We start from the raw sequence: 17,414 nt of genomic DNA, 5'->3' as shown, positions 1-17,414 counted from the left end.
AAAATCTAATGAAATTGGGGATTTCATGGACAGTACATGTGAATGAACAATAAGGTTTACACTGTGCAGAACCAGCTCTGAACTATGGCAAAGGACAAGAACACTCAGGTCTGACCTCACCAAGTAAAAGAGGCCAATTGCTTCAACATGTGTTGTGACGGCAAAGAGGGATATTTTGGTCTGAGAAGGATTTAGGTTTCTCAGCAGAGCTGGTACCATACCCTGAAAATATTTACATACAAGAAGCAGATACAGCAAACCTTACTAAAGTACATGTGTGAAAGTTATCATATTCTAAGATCATCACATGTTTATATCTCTAAACAAACCTTTCATGAGCTCATGAAACTTCATAAAAATGCACTTTCTGGTTAATCCAAAGATTTGCTTACCTTAAAAGGGGTCATATTTTGCTAAACCCACTGTTATTAGTCTTTGGTACATTTATTTGTGTATTTGGGGACCCTAATAGTTCAAAAATTTTGAATGTGAACCCTCCAGGTGCTGCAAAGCTATCTTTATATTCATTCCAGCATAAATCAAGTGGATTTCTACAACCCGTTTCAATTCCTGCTTAATTTGTTACGTTTTGTAACTAGTTACGTCACGACATTTGCACATATAAGGTCAAGACTTCAGACAAACATTTTTCCAAGTATGCGATAATTGTCAGCAGTAGCCAACAACCTGGAGGGGGCGGGGTGTGAAGTGGCTCATGTGCATTTAAAGGCCCAGAGCTCAAAATGACCTTTCTGGTGTCATTACTCAGAAACAAGGTTGAAGATGGGCCTGTGGAGTTGAATTAATGAAGAATTCAGACCCAAACATAGCATTTACAGTTTATGTAGACCACAGGGAAAGGTTTTAAAATGCATAATTCCATTTAAAAAAGCAAAATTGTATCCTTTAAGATACAATTAGGAAAACATATTAATTTCATGTGGTGGATTTATAGGACTAGCGGCATTGTACCCATGGTGCCATTGTGCGATAGCGCCCTCTCGTGGTGCAACAGCAGCATTGTACCCTTACGCCCTCCTGTGCTGCAACATCGATCACACATCGAGCAGACATCGGACGGACACAGAACGTGCATTATTATATGGAAGATGGATTAGCAAAGTCTGTTTTTTACAGAACTTACTGACATTATCCCCCAGTTCTAATGACAAGGGAAGATTCATCACTTAAAGACAGAAAAAAAAATGCCCTCACTGTAATGGTTAGACATGTCATCCATCTTATCTGTTGCCACCCTTCTGAAGGATTTAACTTTGCTCTTCAGTAAAAGTCTACGCCATATTGTGACATGACCCTTCTGAATTTCCAACCAAAACACTTAAAATTTTCATTTATCATCACCAGCCCACCCCTCCATTGTTTTCAAACAGAAAACTGGGTGGATAAATGTGAAGAAGAAATAAAAACTGCTGCAAATCCCACCACAGTAGACATATCAACTCGCGTGTTAATAATATCACGGGACCCCAGTATTGGCTGGAAAAGCAGAAGCAATTTGCAGTGGAATTTTTGCAAATTAGAGACATAAGAGATTCACATTTAGATCATAGATGACCTTTGAAATTGTTAAAATTCACCTGAGGTTCACAGGTAGTATTAATCCGCTTGTGAACATGGCTTTACATAGTTATCACAAGGCAGGAAGGCGATGAAAAAATGTAATTTGAAAAGTAACTTAAGCTGTCAGATAAATGCAGTGGAGTGAAAAGTATAATATTTGCCTTGGAAAGGTAGTGCAGTAGTTTATGTCACAGGATGAAATGTGGGAATAACATGCAAAGAGTCACTCAGTAGAAGGATTGTCAGTCTTGTTCCATCTGCTATCTACATGAAGGAAAGACTGAGCTGTAATTACAGGCTGAAAATGGTGAGTTTTGACACGTAATTTTCCTTTAGAGGGATCTAATAATTTTAATACCAAAACATGTTTGAGCAAAGCAACTTGCCTGATACTATTTTGCAACAACTGCTGGCATTGTGGTCCTGCACTAAGCCACAAAGGACTGTGATCTGTTTAAAGACATACAATCACAGGCAAGGGTGTCAAACTCATTCTAGTTCAGGGGCCACATTCAGCCCAATTTGATCTCAAGCGGGCTGAACCAGTAAAATAATAGCATTATAACCTATAAATAATGACGACTCCAAATTTTTGTTTTAGTGAAAAAACTAGAAAATGTATTGAAATATTTGCATTTACAGACTAGTCTTTCACAAAAAGAAAAAGGTGTATAAGGTGAAACAACTGAAATTTCTTAAGAAAAGTAAGTCCAATTTTAACAAAAGTATACCTCAAATTAACATTTATACACTTGCGGAAAAAATTATTACACCACCTTTGCTTTCTTCAATTTCTTGTTAATTTTAATGCCTGGTGCAACTAAAGGTACATTTGTTTGGACAAATATAATGATAACAAACAAAATAGCTCATAAGAGTTTAATTTGAAAGCTGATATCTATCCATTTTCCATATTTTCTTGATAATAACCAAAATCATTCAAGTTCTTACATCAATAGCTATGGCATTGTACTGCCAAAAACAGTGCTTTTGGGCATTCCATGTTTTCCTTTTTGTCTGTTTTAGTCACATGATACACACAAGAGTTAGTACTTGATTGCATAACCATTGTTTTTGATGACTTGATGGTCTAATATTTTTTCCGTGACTGTACATGTGCATTACAGATCAGATCTACAAAAGGCACAAAACATTTAGTAACAGGCAGAATATTGTTAAAATTTTGGAGTTCGGAACTAAAATGAGTTTGACACCCTTGACTGTTAATATCTCTAGTGTAATTTTTACATTTCACAAATTCAGTCCACAGGTGAGATCGAAACCTTTGGTGGGCTGATTTTGGCCCGCAGGCCATATGTTTGACACCCATGATCTAGGGGCTTTTACCCCTATTTCAGAATGACAGTATATATTTAATTTGGGGGCTCGTCCAATTTTTCCCGCGTGTTTTTGTGAGTGTGTGATTTTTCCGGGTAAGTTTTGGTGAGTATTTTTGTACATATTTCTGGTCTGTCGTTTTTCTGGGTGTAATGGATTTCGATTTGGAAGCGTTTGCTGCGTGTCCTACACTGGAGCGGTTAGACGCTTGTAGGAAGGTGGATTTAATGCTCATTTCCACTCGTTTTGGTGTGCCGCTTCCAACTAATGTTAGGAAGGAGGAGCTGAGGCAGCTCCTCATTGAGAAGCTTGGGGGGAGGGGTGTGTTGACAGCAGGAGCTGGTGACGTGGAGGAGGAGCTCCGTGATCCTCAGCCGTCGTCGCCCACCGCATTAGCGGAACCTCCGGTTGTGCAGAGGATGTCGGCGGAAGAACTCCGACTGACTCTGCGCATAAAGGAGGTAGAGGTGAGACACAAAGAGCTGGAGGCCATGCTCCTCAGGGTGAAAGCCCTGGAGCTGGAACGTCAGCCTGTTACTCCCCACTCACCTGTCCAACACACAGCCCCACACTCTCCCCGTGACAGCTTCGATGTGAGCCGGCATATAGCACTGGTGCCTCCGTTCAGAGAGGCGGAGGTGGATTGTTATTTCAGTGCTTTTGAGCGCATCGCAGGCACCCTGAATTGGCCAAAAGATGTTTGGTCTCTGCTGCTCCAGTGTAAGTTGACCGGGAAGGCGCAAGAGGTGTGTTCCTCACTAACAGTTGAACAGAGTTTGGATTATGAGGTTGTTAAAGCCACTGTTCTCCGTGCTTATGAGTTGGTGCCGGAGGCTTACCGGCAAAAATTTAGAAAGTGTGTAAAAACCCCTGACCAGACATATGTGGAGTTTGCGCGGGAAAAAGGTGTTTTGTTTGACAAATGGTGTCACTCCAATAAAGTTACAGATTTTGCGCAGCTGCGAGAACTCGTCCTTTTAGAGGAATTTAAACAGCGTTTGCCGGAGCGCATAGTTGTGTATCTGAATGAGCAGAAGGTTGGGTCACTTTCTGAAGCTGCTGTTCTCGCAGATGAGTTTGCTTTGACCCATAAAAGTGTCTTTATGACTCCGGTGCGCCGTGAGGCTTCTGATGGTGAACGGGTGCGTTCTCCTAAGAACGCCCGGCGTGCGTTTGTGTCTGAAGGTGGTGAGAGCCGGGAGTGTTTTTACTGTCGGCAGCCAGGCCACCTGATTGCGGTTTGTCCGGTTTTAAAGAAAAAAGAGCAAACGAAAACCAGAAATCCCTCTGCTGTAGGTTTAATACAGTGTAAATCTGCGTCTTCCACAAAACCGGCAAAATGTGAAAAACCTATTTTTGATGATGAGTTCCGTCCTTTTATTTCACATGGTTTTTTGTCGTTGGGTGAGGGGGACCAGGTTCCCATCACCATTTTAAGAGATACCGGTGCGAAGTATTCTGTGGTCCGCCGCGGCGTGGTGCCGTTCTCAGATAAATCCTACTGTGGTTCTGATTTGTTGGTGTGGGGAATAAAACTGAGTGTTTTCCGCACGCCGCTGCACTCTGTTGTACTCACCTGTCCACTGGTCTCTGGTACCGTGCGCGTAGGTGTGCGTGATCAGCTGCCCGTGGCAGGGGTTGATCTGATCCTCGGGAATGATTTGGCCGGTCAAAAAGTTTTTCCTGCCGTACTTGAAGTAACCGACTGCCCCGTTGCTGACGAGGGTAATTCCACTGCCGTCGGTGATCCAACCGTTTTTCCGGTGTGCGCCGTAACGCGTGCCCAGGCTCGCCGGCTGGGTGATCTGCCGGATCTGTCAGACTCCTTTTTGTGCGCGCCGTGCGAATCGAACAGCCCTCATTCTGAGTTGAATAAAACTGTGTGTACTGATATAAAACCAGATGTAGATAACTTGCATGTAGATGTTCAATTCTGTCGTTCTTGTTCCGTGGGTCAAGTGTGTGAGAAGCATAACCAGGCCATTCCCCCAGCTCCTTTATATCCGGTCCCAGCTACTACTGAACCATTTGAGCTGGGCCATGTCAGTTCATTCAGACAGCGGTTACCCACTGCTTGTGAGACGGCCCATCAGTCTCTCTCTGCTGCCAAACCTATGTTGAAACAGCATTGTAAGAGTGCGCGTAAGCGCCTGTTTCAGCCAGGTGATCTGTTTCTTGTTTTATTTATTGTTGGTTTAAGTTTTTACACAAGGTTTTCTGGTCCTTATGAGGAGTGTAAAGTGAGTGACACCAATTATGTTATTGAAAAACCAGATAGCAGGAAAAAGTGTGTTTTCCAGGTGAATATGTTGAGGTCTTATGTTGCAGATGGCGCAGATAGGACAGCCATGGCCCCGTTGTCCTGCGTCACCCCTGTTCAGAGGGTGTCCACCCCGTCTTATAGTCCTGAGGAGGACTGTTTGAGTGGACAGTGTGTTTCAGTTCCGTGTGCCCAGTTGAAAAACTCAAAAACACCGAGAGGAGTTTATCTTAGGTTAGAGGGGGCTGCATTACTTTTCCACCCAGCCAAAGGTATCCAAGGAAAAGCCGTTGCCACCTATCTGAGGAGCCGGGTGCGGCTGCGGCAGATGCGCCGCCTGGTGGCGAAAGTGCAATCGGTCATAGACTGCAACAGCTGTACCTTTTGGCCAACTTAGCCAGCTCCTCCCTTTAATTTGATTAGTTCCCTGTTTGTTAGGACTTATTTAAATCCATGGAAGCCCTTTTCTGTTCTGGGTTTTAGGTTTTAAACATTTCCTTAGGGGCGGAAATGTTTAAACTTAGGTGGGGGGGTGTTATGACCCTGGGTCATAATTTATCTATTTTTATGTATATGTATGTGTTTTCTGTTTAGTGTGTGTGCTCTCCCCCGTCCTGTAGGTGTGCTGTGCCCTTTTGTGTCTGTCTATTGCAGGTTGCTGATTGGTGGATCATGATTGCCCAGCCCTTTAAAAATGGCCCTGGAACTTCTGTCCTCGCTCGCTCTTGCCTCCTGTCAGCTCCCAACCCTGTGTTCGTGTGTGTGTGACCATCAGTCTTCGTGCTCGTGGAAAACTCCAATTGTTTGTATTTGTAAATAGTTTTTGTTAAATCGAACCTTTTTCTGGTAGGGGAGGTCGGCTCTTTTGTTTTCCCATTTTCTCCTGTTTTTGGTTAGATAGTTAGGTAAGTTTTCTGTATTTTATTTCTTGCATTTATTTTGGATTAGGAAAGTTAGTTTAAACTCTACAGATATTTTGTTTGTTGTTTTAGCCGCTCCCTCCCCTAACCCTTCCTTAGTTGTTAAAACAAAAGTAGTAATAATAAATATTGTGAATCTTAGTTTTTGACTGACGTGTGTGCTTGGGAGCTGGGAGGGGACAAAAGTTGAGCCTATTATGTTCGCCCTGGTGAACCCCTAGGCCGGGGCGTAACACATTTCACAAATTCAGTCCACAGGTGAGATCGAAACCTTTGGTGGGCTGATTTTGGCCCGCAGGCCATATGTTTGACACCCATGATCTAGGGGCTTTTACCCCTATTTCAGAATGACAGTATATATGCCAGACGCATTCCCTGCACAGGAATAGAGTATAGCGTTAGATAAAATGTAAATGCATAAAAATGTACTTCTAGAGATTCCACCTATGATACTAAGGGGTGAAACTAGTTTTTTTCAAACATCTTACATGTCTGAGTTCTTAGATTTTGCTTCTTTTCTAAAAAAGTGCAATGTTTACAGCTGACCTAAAAATGTGAGTCTTGTGCAGAGTTAAATACTCACATTTCACCCTTGGGATCAATACCAGCTCTTTTGTAATCTTCCAGACATTAACTCTCAGCGCACAATCAACTCACTTAAGTCTTAATTTACAAAACATATGGTCAAAGGAACGATAAAAAAAGTAAGAGGCACCATGAGAAACATAAAAGGTCTATTTTTCTTACAGTGTTTCAGTAAAAGGTTGTTGATTGATTGTTTTTGGGGTGGTTTTTTCAGCAGGCCTAGAGTGCTCATTTACAGGTTTGTTCCAGTGTATTGTCACTGTCAGGTGGAAACCTCTTATGACCAAAATGGTTATATTTCAATCAACTGGAAAACTATGTATATTCTAAATAAATTAATGAAGTTAAGAGATGGAGATATAAGCCGTTTTCAACACTTATCATTGGTTAAATATTTCTAAAAACATCAGGCTAACGTGAAGACTGACCAATAGAATCGTTTTATGACAAAAAACCAAAAAAGACCAAAAATGGTCTCACGAGGTTTCCACCCAACAGCAACAATATAATACCTCAAACATAAACTAGATCTCAAACATGAAGTAAAGTATTTCTTTGTCCAGAGGAGTACCTGCTCCTGCGGGGGGGAACGGAACTCTTTGGTCTTCTTGGCGGTAACAGCGGCGGACATGTTGAGCGCCAGCATCAGTTCATTGTAGCGGAATTTTTGGTTGAACTGCAGCTTGGACACAAAGCTATCGGAGAAGGAGACAATGGACTCAATGCGGTGCTTCAGCTCACAGTCACAGAAGTAGTGCAGCAGCTCGCACATCTGAAAGGAAAAGAAAATCAAGATTCACCTCGTAAAAGTCATTCGAAGAGGTTAATTTAGCAGAAATCTAAATTTAGGATAAAAGTGATCATTCTCTCATCTGTTTTTTTTAATAAATTGACCAAAATTTATTAAGTTCTAGCGAGACATGTCAGATGTCAAAGCCTGTATCTCAGTCATGCACAGATTAAAGTTATCTTTATCGGCTTAATGTTTCTCATTGAGCTGTTTACGTGACCATAAAAATCTGATAACTCCAGAAATCAGACAATCATCTGATTTTTTGTGTGCATGTTAACAGGGTCAATGATGAGGAAATTAGTATTCTGCAGCTACCGCACTTTTCTTTGCTCTCATGCAGTCACTTTTCAGATCAGGATAATTCATAAAAAGTTGACAAATGAGGAATAGTGTACGAAATCATGAACGGAAATAAGATGGATAAAATATGAATGCAATTAAAAACCTGACAGCTAAATTGATGGACTTAGTTTTTGCAGTTATTTTTAATCTCATGTTTCATCACTGGTGTGTGTGTGTGTGTGTGTGTGTGTGTGCGTGCACGCTTTGGTTTTCCTCACCTGGCGTTTGACAGACTCTGGCAGTGACTTCTCCAACAGACCCTTCACTGGAGCTTTACTCTCCTTCGTCTCCTCCTCTCCTGCCTCCACGGCCTTCTCCTCATTCTTGCTTACTTCCTCCTTCTCCCCTGCCACAGCAACCTCATCCCCCTTTGCCTCCTCGGCCTCCTTCGCCTCGCCGAACACATTGGGGTCGATCAGGAGGAGGATCAGTCGGACCTCGTCACTGGTCAGGACTCCCATAATCAACAGTGTTCCGATCAGTTTGAGGATGGGGACGAACTGGTATTCCACGCTGCCACCCACCGGGTCTCGGATGTGGGTGCCTCCGCCCTGCACGGCCTCCGTGAGCATGCTGATGGCCTTCTCCTTCAGCACGCCCAGCGGGATCTGGGGGCTGTAGATGTACTGCTGGCGCTTCATGCTGATGATGCCCACGGGGGAGAAGTTGACGCGAGGTTTGAGGGAGGTGCTCAGGCCGACGCCGGGCAGCGAATGCTTCTTTGACTCATCAGGAAACAGCTTGATGGAGCGCGTCTCGTCCGTCACTGGGATAATAAACTCGTTGTTCATCATAAGACGTGCCTCCTTTGCTGTCTCAAGATGGATACTGGTAATAAGAAGAAAAAACAGCTCAGTCATTACAGACCTCTGGATGCATTTGTCATTAAACCTATTTTAGGTCCAGGTTAACAACAACCTCCCAGAGTGAGATTAACATTCAGGAAGTTATCAACCTACTCACAGCACAGAATTTCCATAATAAATCTGTGGGAGGCGACATAGTTGTTGATCACTTCCATAGACTGTGATTACCTGTCAAGTACTGAGATGTAGTGCACTATCTACATATTGCATCTAAACTCCTCAGCAAAATCTATCCAATTTTAACCCTTAAAGACCTAAAACTATTTTTGTGGGGACTTCCAAGTTAATTTTTCCTCTACATTTAACCTATCTTAATTGATTTACCACTATTTATTACAATATTACCCTCTGCACATTTTATTTTTCATTGAAAAACAGCTGTTTTCCAATATTTCATTTATTGCTTATAGATGTGAGTACTTCTATGAAACTGGGTTCAGTTTCGTACCTGGCACTTTACCAGCTTTTTAGACCCAATAATAAAATAGAAATTTAAACATATTTCCCCCCCAGGACGTACCGAATGATGACCTCAGAGAAATGAAAAAAAATATACTCTTGCTCTGAGCCATCCCAAAATGAATGAATTTTTGATAAAATATTGGGACCAAAATTAGGACCAAAATTGGGACATGAAAAGCTACCTAGGTGTCAGTGCATTTGATCTGGAAAACATTGCTGGAAATGGTCTTATATACCGCTATAAATAAAGACACTGTGTTAAATTTGTCGATCCTAGTGGTTTTTCTCATCTAGGGTGGGTTTTTCATGAAGCAGCAGTCTCATTCTAGGTTTCGCGTGTAACCCATTGTGTCCACTGGCATTACACATCGAACCTGTCCATTTAAACACAAATAAATCATGAGGGATTTTGCAACAGCTGTCATTTTTGTGAAACACTCTGCCTTGCATAATTAGTTCAATTCCAAAAATGTACCTGTGAGAGAATAAAAAGATATTAAAAAAAATTGTAGAGTGTAATTTTCCTGTCCTTTTCACAATATTACATGTGGATTTTTGTATAAAAAATAATATAAAAAAGTATAAATGTGTTTTATCTGAAAAACTGCTTCTCTTTTATCTCAGTAAATATTTATTTTTAAAATAAACCCAAAGTGCTTGCAGACTTGCTTCATAACATTAGTCTACATCTGGTTTGAATTTTTAGCCCCCATTTCCTGTTTTAGGGACCAGTTTCATAGAAGCACCCATGTCCATAATAGAGCTTATTCACTCAGTTCATAAGTCATTATATCAAAACAGAGAAAACTAAAGCAAAAGTGGCTTTTGAAACTAAACATCACTAAGTGAATGTAAAAACAAGTCTGTACAACCACTGTCATTTGTCTGATTACATGGGGTTATATTAGTGAATCAATGCTACAGAAGATGGTGTTTCCATGTTCACTTTGGAGCCTCTGAATGTCCAAATGGGATCTGATGCAGTTGGATACCTGCATTTTACCTGAATTATTTTAATGTATTCATAAGAGTAGTGGATGTAAAGTACTTAAAGATTTTAGATCAGTAGATGCTTTTGGTTGCCAGTGGCTGTTTAGCTATATGACGGTTTTAATAGAGTCAGGAATTGTGGAAATACCAGCTGGTAATATTAATGCCTATGGTTAATTTAAGAATTTATGGACGTAAAGAGAAGAAAAGAGATGTTCAAGTGCACTGAAATATACATAAAAAAGGCATTAGCGTTCTTGTCTGCCTTTCTTTCAGCCTCACACTTAAATCGTATTGAATTTAATGGTCAGTCGTTAATCCATGTTCGATTTTCTGAATCCGATGGTATAATGCCTGCAGCTCTACCTGCAAAGGATCACTTTGTATCGGTAACAGCTGCATTTATTTCACCTCTCCACACCACTTTTATTTCTTTGTCTCTCAGTTACAAACAAATAGGCCAAAGATCAAAACAGCAGGAAGGCATAATGTGTATGTTGTAGTGTCAGTATTGCCAAATCATATCAGCCTATTGTACAGTTTATACTGCTGGTACTATCTTTGAGTCTTTAATTTTAGACATTAATGTTCTCCAAACACACCTCATGAGGACATTGTAGAAGCCCTCCCTCAACATGCCAGACAGATACTGGTTGTCGATGGTGTAGAGGAGCTGTGATTGGTCCAGATGACTGCAGAGGGCATGAGCCACACGGGTGTTTCCCAGGGCACAGAGGGCACAGTACAGCTTCAACGTGTGGTAGTGGAACTTCCTCAAGTCTTCAAGCTCAGATAACTCCAGGATGTCCAAACACCTGGAAAACAGAAAAAGAGAAGAGAAAGGAAAGGGAATAGTCAAAGATTGGTGCTAGACTGGTTCAGGTTCAGGGGATACACTAACTGACTGCATGGCTGATGAGATTCTAAGCATTTGAGAAGGTGAAGTGGTGGCTAAATGCATGTACAACATAAATATACAGTCGAGTTGTTTGCTGATTGTTCTGTCAAATTGCTCTACTGCTGGCAATGAGCCTAAAAAACCTCTCTGGATTGTAATTTTACAACCCTGACCGACGGCATGAATGGTTTCCAACGGTCTCACACACACTAATATTAAGAAAAGTCACCGAAAATATTTTCAAAGCTCACCATCACAAAGCATGTTTTGTCCAAACTTCCAAATTATTGTGCTATTTTCTTAAGTTTGTTTTAAGAAAAGGCAGAAAATTCACACATTTGAAAGACTGGAGTCATGAAAAACAATTATCAAAATATTTCAGTTTGACTTGTATATGCAACTTAATATCCCCAAAAACATTACACAGTATTGAAAAAGATGCTAACACTTTTGTCAAAATCACTAGGCAATGACTGTGGCTTGAAATTGAAGCCAATATCCAAGAATTTTAGGGTGTAAAACCATTGACAGCTGCTAGATCCTGCTCCAAAAAAGAAGGGCTGCCATAGATTTGCATTTATTTGTCTTTACACCAGGTCATGTCACAGTAGCTCTGTCCACATCTATGTATATAATATATGGTCAGAATTCCACTTTTACAACAAAAAGTTCCAGTTCCACTGTTTCTGTAATATGAGACTAGGTAAATACCATGTGTGATATTTGTCAAGTGAGTGTTTAGGCAGATACAGCTAACTATCTAACTTCTAGTCACAGCCAAACATCTCTGTCTGATACAAACTGGAACCACAGTCAAAACTAGCTGATATCAGTATTAAGATATGCTCCCATCAGCATGATTACAGAATGCTTTAGCTGGAAATATACACACTGTTTTCAAACAGTGAATGCATTAATCCTTAGAATTGATCATTGAAAAAAATTTGACACCATATTTTATGATTCAAAGTTCTGCTCTTAAAGGAAGAGCGCATCATTTTGTCGTTGCATGCAAGAACATTTACAAGTAGACAACAAAGTGCAGGCATGAATCCAGCACTGCTAACAGTTAATTTCTTACAGCGTATAAACCCTGGATGTCTGGGTAAAACCTTTACAGTATTACTTTAGATATTTCTCTTCAGCTCCTATTCTTTTAATACATAATTCCTGATTCAGACCTGTTCTCCTCTGGAATATGTACAGCCATCATCTGCAGAGGCTCCAGACACTGGACCACCCAACCGTGTCTCTCGCTGACTCGAGCCGTCTCCACATTGAGGAAGGTGTTCGGCATTCGGCTCCACAGCACAGCCACGATGGTCTGAACATCCAACCGTGGCGGACACTGAGGCACCGGGTTTCTGTGCTCGCTTTTAAATATGGCAGATGAGAGCGGCATGGCATCCTGCAGCAGAGAAAAGACGACAATACAGAGGTTAATTTTTGGTTTTTCTAGCAAGATTGGATTCTCTTTTTTTTTTGTTTTAGAGCAAAAGGGAACAAAGAGACTTTAATAAATGATTTGACTTTTATTTTTCTGTTAGGGTTAGGATCTCAAGAAAGCAAACCTTTTTGCCGTATCCTCCTGAGACCCAGGAAAGTAGAAGTTTTCGCTAGTTTACATGAAATAATGGAAACAGCATGATACAACATTTTTATGAAATGCATTTTTCATGGAATGTCCTTTGCAGTGTAGAGCTTGTTTTTTTTTGTTTATTTTTTAAAGTAAAGCTGTGAAACTCTTGTCCACGACAGAGGACAAACATGCATTGCTGGATCTCAGGAGGATATTGATTAAAAGAATCATTTTTGTTCATCAACTACACAATCAATCAACAATCAATAACTACCAGAGGTGGAAAGTAATGAATTACATTTACTCATGTTACTGTGATTGAGTAGTTTTACTGAGTAATTTGTAATTTTTAAGTAGTTTTTGAAATAGGTACTTTTACTTTTACTCAAGTATATTTTGACCCAAGTATTTTACTTTGCTATGTCAGAAACCCCCCCGTTACACAGTAAAAAATGAAAAGTGGGAAAAACAATGAACTGAAAAGAAATTGTGCAACTAGTGCTGGATTGGATTTATGACCTGTTTTTACATCAAGTAATTGAAAGTAACTACGTTACTTTAACTCAAAGTAAATTTTAAATTAAGTACTTTTTAAAATTTTACTCAAGTAGAATTTAACCAAAGTGAAGACACTTTCTCTTAATTACAATTTTTCAGTACTTTTTCCACCTCTGATAGCTACACAGTCGAAGAAGTTATTAGCATTCATGCAATTAGTCCAAGATGTAGTTTTCAGATACAGACGCACATTCTGTTGTCTTATGATTTTATGTTTTCTGTTGAGTTGAAACAAAAATCTAATTACATATATCTGTTTGACTATGAAATGCTAAATTTAGTATTGTCTAAAATCATGTATAAACTACATGTAACAATGTAACTTAATTTCTGTGAAACATTCATCTGATTATGATCACTGAAACATTTTCAAGCACTGATACACATGAAATTTGCAATAAAAACCAAACAAACCTTGATCTTGACAAATTCGAACTGGAAGAGGTTTGCACTCGTGGGACGTGCAAACACAGCGGGGAACAGCTTGGTATTCGGTTCCACCTGAAAATACACAAAATTCAGTCATTTAAATCAAGCAAAATGTGAATTCAATCCAATTACTGTCAATAATAACAATAAAAGGAATCTATGACATTTGCTGTTTTCTTTAGTGCAGCTCTTTCTTCATGCATAGTGTCAGTTTTGGCACCAAAATCAACAAATACCAGCAGCTATTAACCTTTCAGGTCCATAATTGGGCTCATGTTTTAAATGCCAGTTCAATTAAGCTCACTTGGTGTATTGATGGCAGTCAATAGCTAAATACAAAGCAAAGAAAAACAACCCCAGCAAGACGTGAAGCTTTTCATCAGGGTAAAAGCCTCTCGACTCCCTCAGAAGCCATCCCCTTTTAAAAAATGCCGATTCATGACTCAAGTGAGGAGTGAAACGAAGGGAGAAAAAGGAGAGGCGGTAATGAAGAGCCTAAGTAGAACGAGACTTAGCATAATTTCGATGTCTAGTCAGGTATTCAATAAGATCTGTAAAAAACGGATTTCACTGAGGCGAGACGGGGATTACAGAGCGGATGCAGTCGGTCTTTGTTATGAGTGGACTCTGCCTTGAAAATAGATGAGAATTCAGCTGTATAATTTCCTTACTGCGTTCCTGCAGGTCAAATTTGCACCGATGAAGATTTGCTTTTCTCATCTGAATGGCAGATTGATCTTTTGAGAGTGTGCATGAATGATTCAAATGCATTTGAGGGCAATCCTACCAGATTAAATCAAAGAAAAACCTTTGTCTCAAAAGTCATTTAGTTAATTTTCTTTACTGTGTTATAGGTGAACCAGAAAACAAGAACTCCATGACACTCACAGAAGTTAAAGGTGCAATGTGTAGTAATTCTACTATCAAAGGTTACAAAATAACCTAAAATTATCAGAGTGCTGAGAATAAACAGCTGTGACATTAAATTAAAGATGCCAGTGTATTGATTTGTAGGTAAATGAACTGAAGCTATTCATACTGACAGATTAACCACTAGAGCGGTGGTCCTCAAGCTTTTTACAGTGGAGAACCCCCTGAAACTTTTTTAGCCAAGTACCCCCAATTCTCACTTCACCATTTTTGATTGAAAAAAATTAGGCAAAATTTGTTCTTGTGCCAAAGGTGTCTGGTTTTATTTTCAAAACTTATATTTAACATTAGGCAATGGCAACTGCCACAGTACTGTGGCATGAAATATTGTTTTGTCTATTGCCACAGACCAATCAATTGTTAGCATTTGTACTAGAGCCAATCATAGAAACTGTTACATGAACTAGTTAGCCTCTTGTTGCCTCAGTTCTGTGACGATACATGGCATATACTTCATCGCATTCTTTTGTGCATTTTGCTACCACAGTACTGTGGCAATTGATGGAAGAAACGCCAAATTGACACTGTCTGTGGACACATAGCATTGATTTGTTGGTGGTTTTGGTAGTCCTAAATGTGTTCTGGTGTATATATTATCTCTGCTGTTCAAAGTTTGGAATTTCAATACTAGATTAGATTGATTAGATTAGACTTTATTGATCCCACAACGAGGAAATTCAACTACGTACAGTCACAGAAAAAATTATTAGACCACCCTTGAAACCTTCAATTTCTTGTTCATTTTAATGCCTGGTACAACTAAAGGTACATTTGTTTAGACAAATATAATGATAACCCAAAAAAAAGCTCTAAAGAGTTTAATTTCAGAGCTGATATCTAGCCATTTTCCATGTTTTCTAGATAACCAACATCACTTCAGTTCTTATATCAATGTCTATGGCATTGTACTGCCAAAAACAGTGCTTTTAGGCGTTCCATGTTGTCTTTTCTGTCTGTTTTAGTCACATGATACACACAGGAGTTAGTACTTGATTGCATAACCATAGTTTTTGATAACTTTTGATGGTCTAGTATTTTTTTCTGCTACTGTATAACCCCTTCAATGGAACAGAAACACTGTATTTACCACATGACAGCAGTAAACTACTAACATGCACATCCAGAGAATGTCCCTGTGCTTTACCCTATGTGACCCGCTGCCGACCTCTCTCCTTTGATTTACCTGATATGATGTTGGCAGCTCCTTGCCGTTGGCAGTGAAGGAGACAAGGCCGGTGGCCAGGTCGATCAGACAGCCAATCTCCAGGTCAGAGTTGGAGCGGCCGGAGGACGACTGGCCGACAGCGTCTGATCCACACACCATGTAACAGTTACTCCTCTGGACACTGCAGTAAAATGGAGCAAAAGCACAAAAACAGAGCTTGATTAACAGTTACTTAGCATAACTAAAATCCATGAGCAGAAATTGAAGATCCTACACCGCATATTACTCCAGCGGTCATTATGCACCACATTAATTGATCTGTGTTGACTCTTTGACTCATTAATATTAATTTTGTTGCACAAACAACCTCTGTTCCCCTTTTACTCCCCTGAATGTTGAAGGAGGACAAAAATGGATGATAAAAATCAATATGCATTTGGTTCTACAGCTGCAGAGGTGGCAGTGTCATTGCAACACAGTAAATCAATTCTAGCACAATTGTGTTATCAAATGTGTAATGTGAAGTCATTTAGGAGAGGCGGTAGATCATAATCCATTTGACATCAGTGATGGTCCGGAAACAACAGCTGACGCCAACAGTTTTCTCATAATGGAATAAAATAATGACTTTAACCTTCATTAGAAGAAAAAATGCATTAAAAGAAAATGCATGTGCTTTTTGTGCATTGCAGAGTTTATACCATGGTCCTTGAAAAACTTCATGACTTTACCTAAAATACTGTGAAGGAGGCATTCTCAACCTTTAGTAACTTAAGCGATGCAGACCCAAACATCCATCACCGACCATAAACCATCTACTGATGTAACTTTATAATATCTGTTGATCCACTAATTCTATCAATACATGTACATAACTGGTGTAACATGCAGTTACACATCTTTTCATAGTAATCAGATATGGCCCATTTGGACGTTCAGAGGCTCCATAGTTACCGTGGAAACACCGTCATCTTCTGCAACATTGTTTCACCAGTAAAACCCATTGAGGTGGATCAATGACAGTGGATGGAGACCCTTGATTTCTGATTTTTTATGATAGATTTAACTGAAAAAGTTACTTTTTCTGCAGTTTTTTTCTGTTTTTGATATAATATTCCTCAACTTTAACCTGAGCTTTAATGAACATCTACAAGATCAGTAAATTACAAATTGGAAAATACCTAATTTATACAGATAAAATACGAAGTACAGAAGATAATATTAGAAATAAATGGTGACAAATCACCTAAGAAAGGTTAAATATAGAGATAATTTCATTTGGGAACTAGCGCTAGGTCTTTTTGGGTTAATGAACTGTATGGCCACAACCATAAAAATGAGACAAACACTTGAGAACAAAACATCCAGACATGAGAAAAAAAAATTTAATAAGGTTAGAAATAAATGCAATGTCGCTGTCAGTTGCGACTTTCAAAACAAATTGTGCTCATCACTGGCTGCCATTACAAATCAAAATGTATTTGCAATCATATTTTCTTACAACACATTTTGGTACTTTTTCTGCAGTAATGTTATCACCTGCATGATATTTTTCTTTCCAAAAACAAATCCACTCATATTACAGCAACAAGACACATTTAGAGTTCTGGAATCACCATCTCTCTGCAGATATTTTACATATAAGTAGCGGGTAGTGAATAAATAACTTCCCTCCTTTTCACTTCCACCATAGCCTATAAAGTCCAGATATATAAAGA

At 39.7% G+C, this 17,414-nt stretch overlaps 1 protein-coding gene across 1 annotated transcript in view; it reads right to left on the bottom strand.

Annotated features, from left to right (window-relative positions):
• Positions 1–17,414, bottom strand: part of ryr3 (ryanodine receptor 3) — a 173,101-nt gene that overhangs the window by 74,724 nt on the left and 80,963 nt on the right. Inside the window, exons 34-39 of the mRNA XM_030128736.1 lie at positions 15,715–15,877; positions 13,587–13,673; positions 12,217–12,443; positions 10,740–10,952; positions 8,038–8,647; positions 7,256–7,456 (exon numbers count right to left, since the gene is read on the bottom strand). Coding sequence (XP_029984596.1) covers positions 7,256–7,456; positions 8,038–8,647; positions 10,740–10,952; positions 12,217–12,443; positions 13,587–13,673; positions 15,715–15,877 — 1,501 coding nt within the window. The remainder of the gene's footprint in view (positions 1–7,255; positions 7,457–8,037; positions 8,648–10,739; positions 10,953–12,216; positions 12,444–13,586; positions 13,674–15,714; positions 15,878–17,414) is intronic.

Source organism: Sphaeramia orbicularis, chromosome 24, assembly GCF_902148855.1.
Source record: "Sphaeramia orbicularis chromosome 24, fSphaOr1.1, whole genome shotgun sequence".
Lineage (NCBI taxonomy): Eukaryota > Metazoa > Chordata > Actinopteri > Kurtiformes > Apogonidae > Sphaeramia > Sphaeramia orbicularis.
This window is presented reverse-complemented; position numbering and strand designations above follow the sequence as displayed.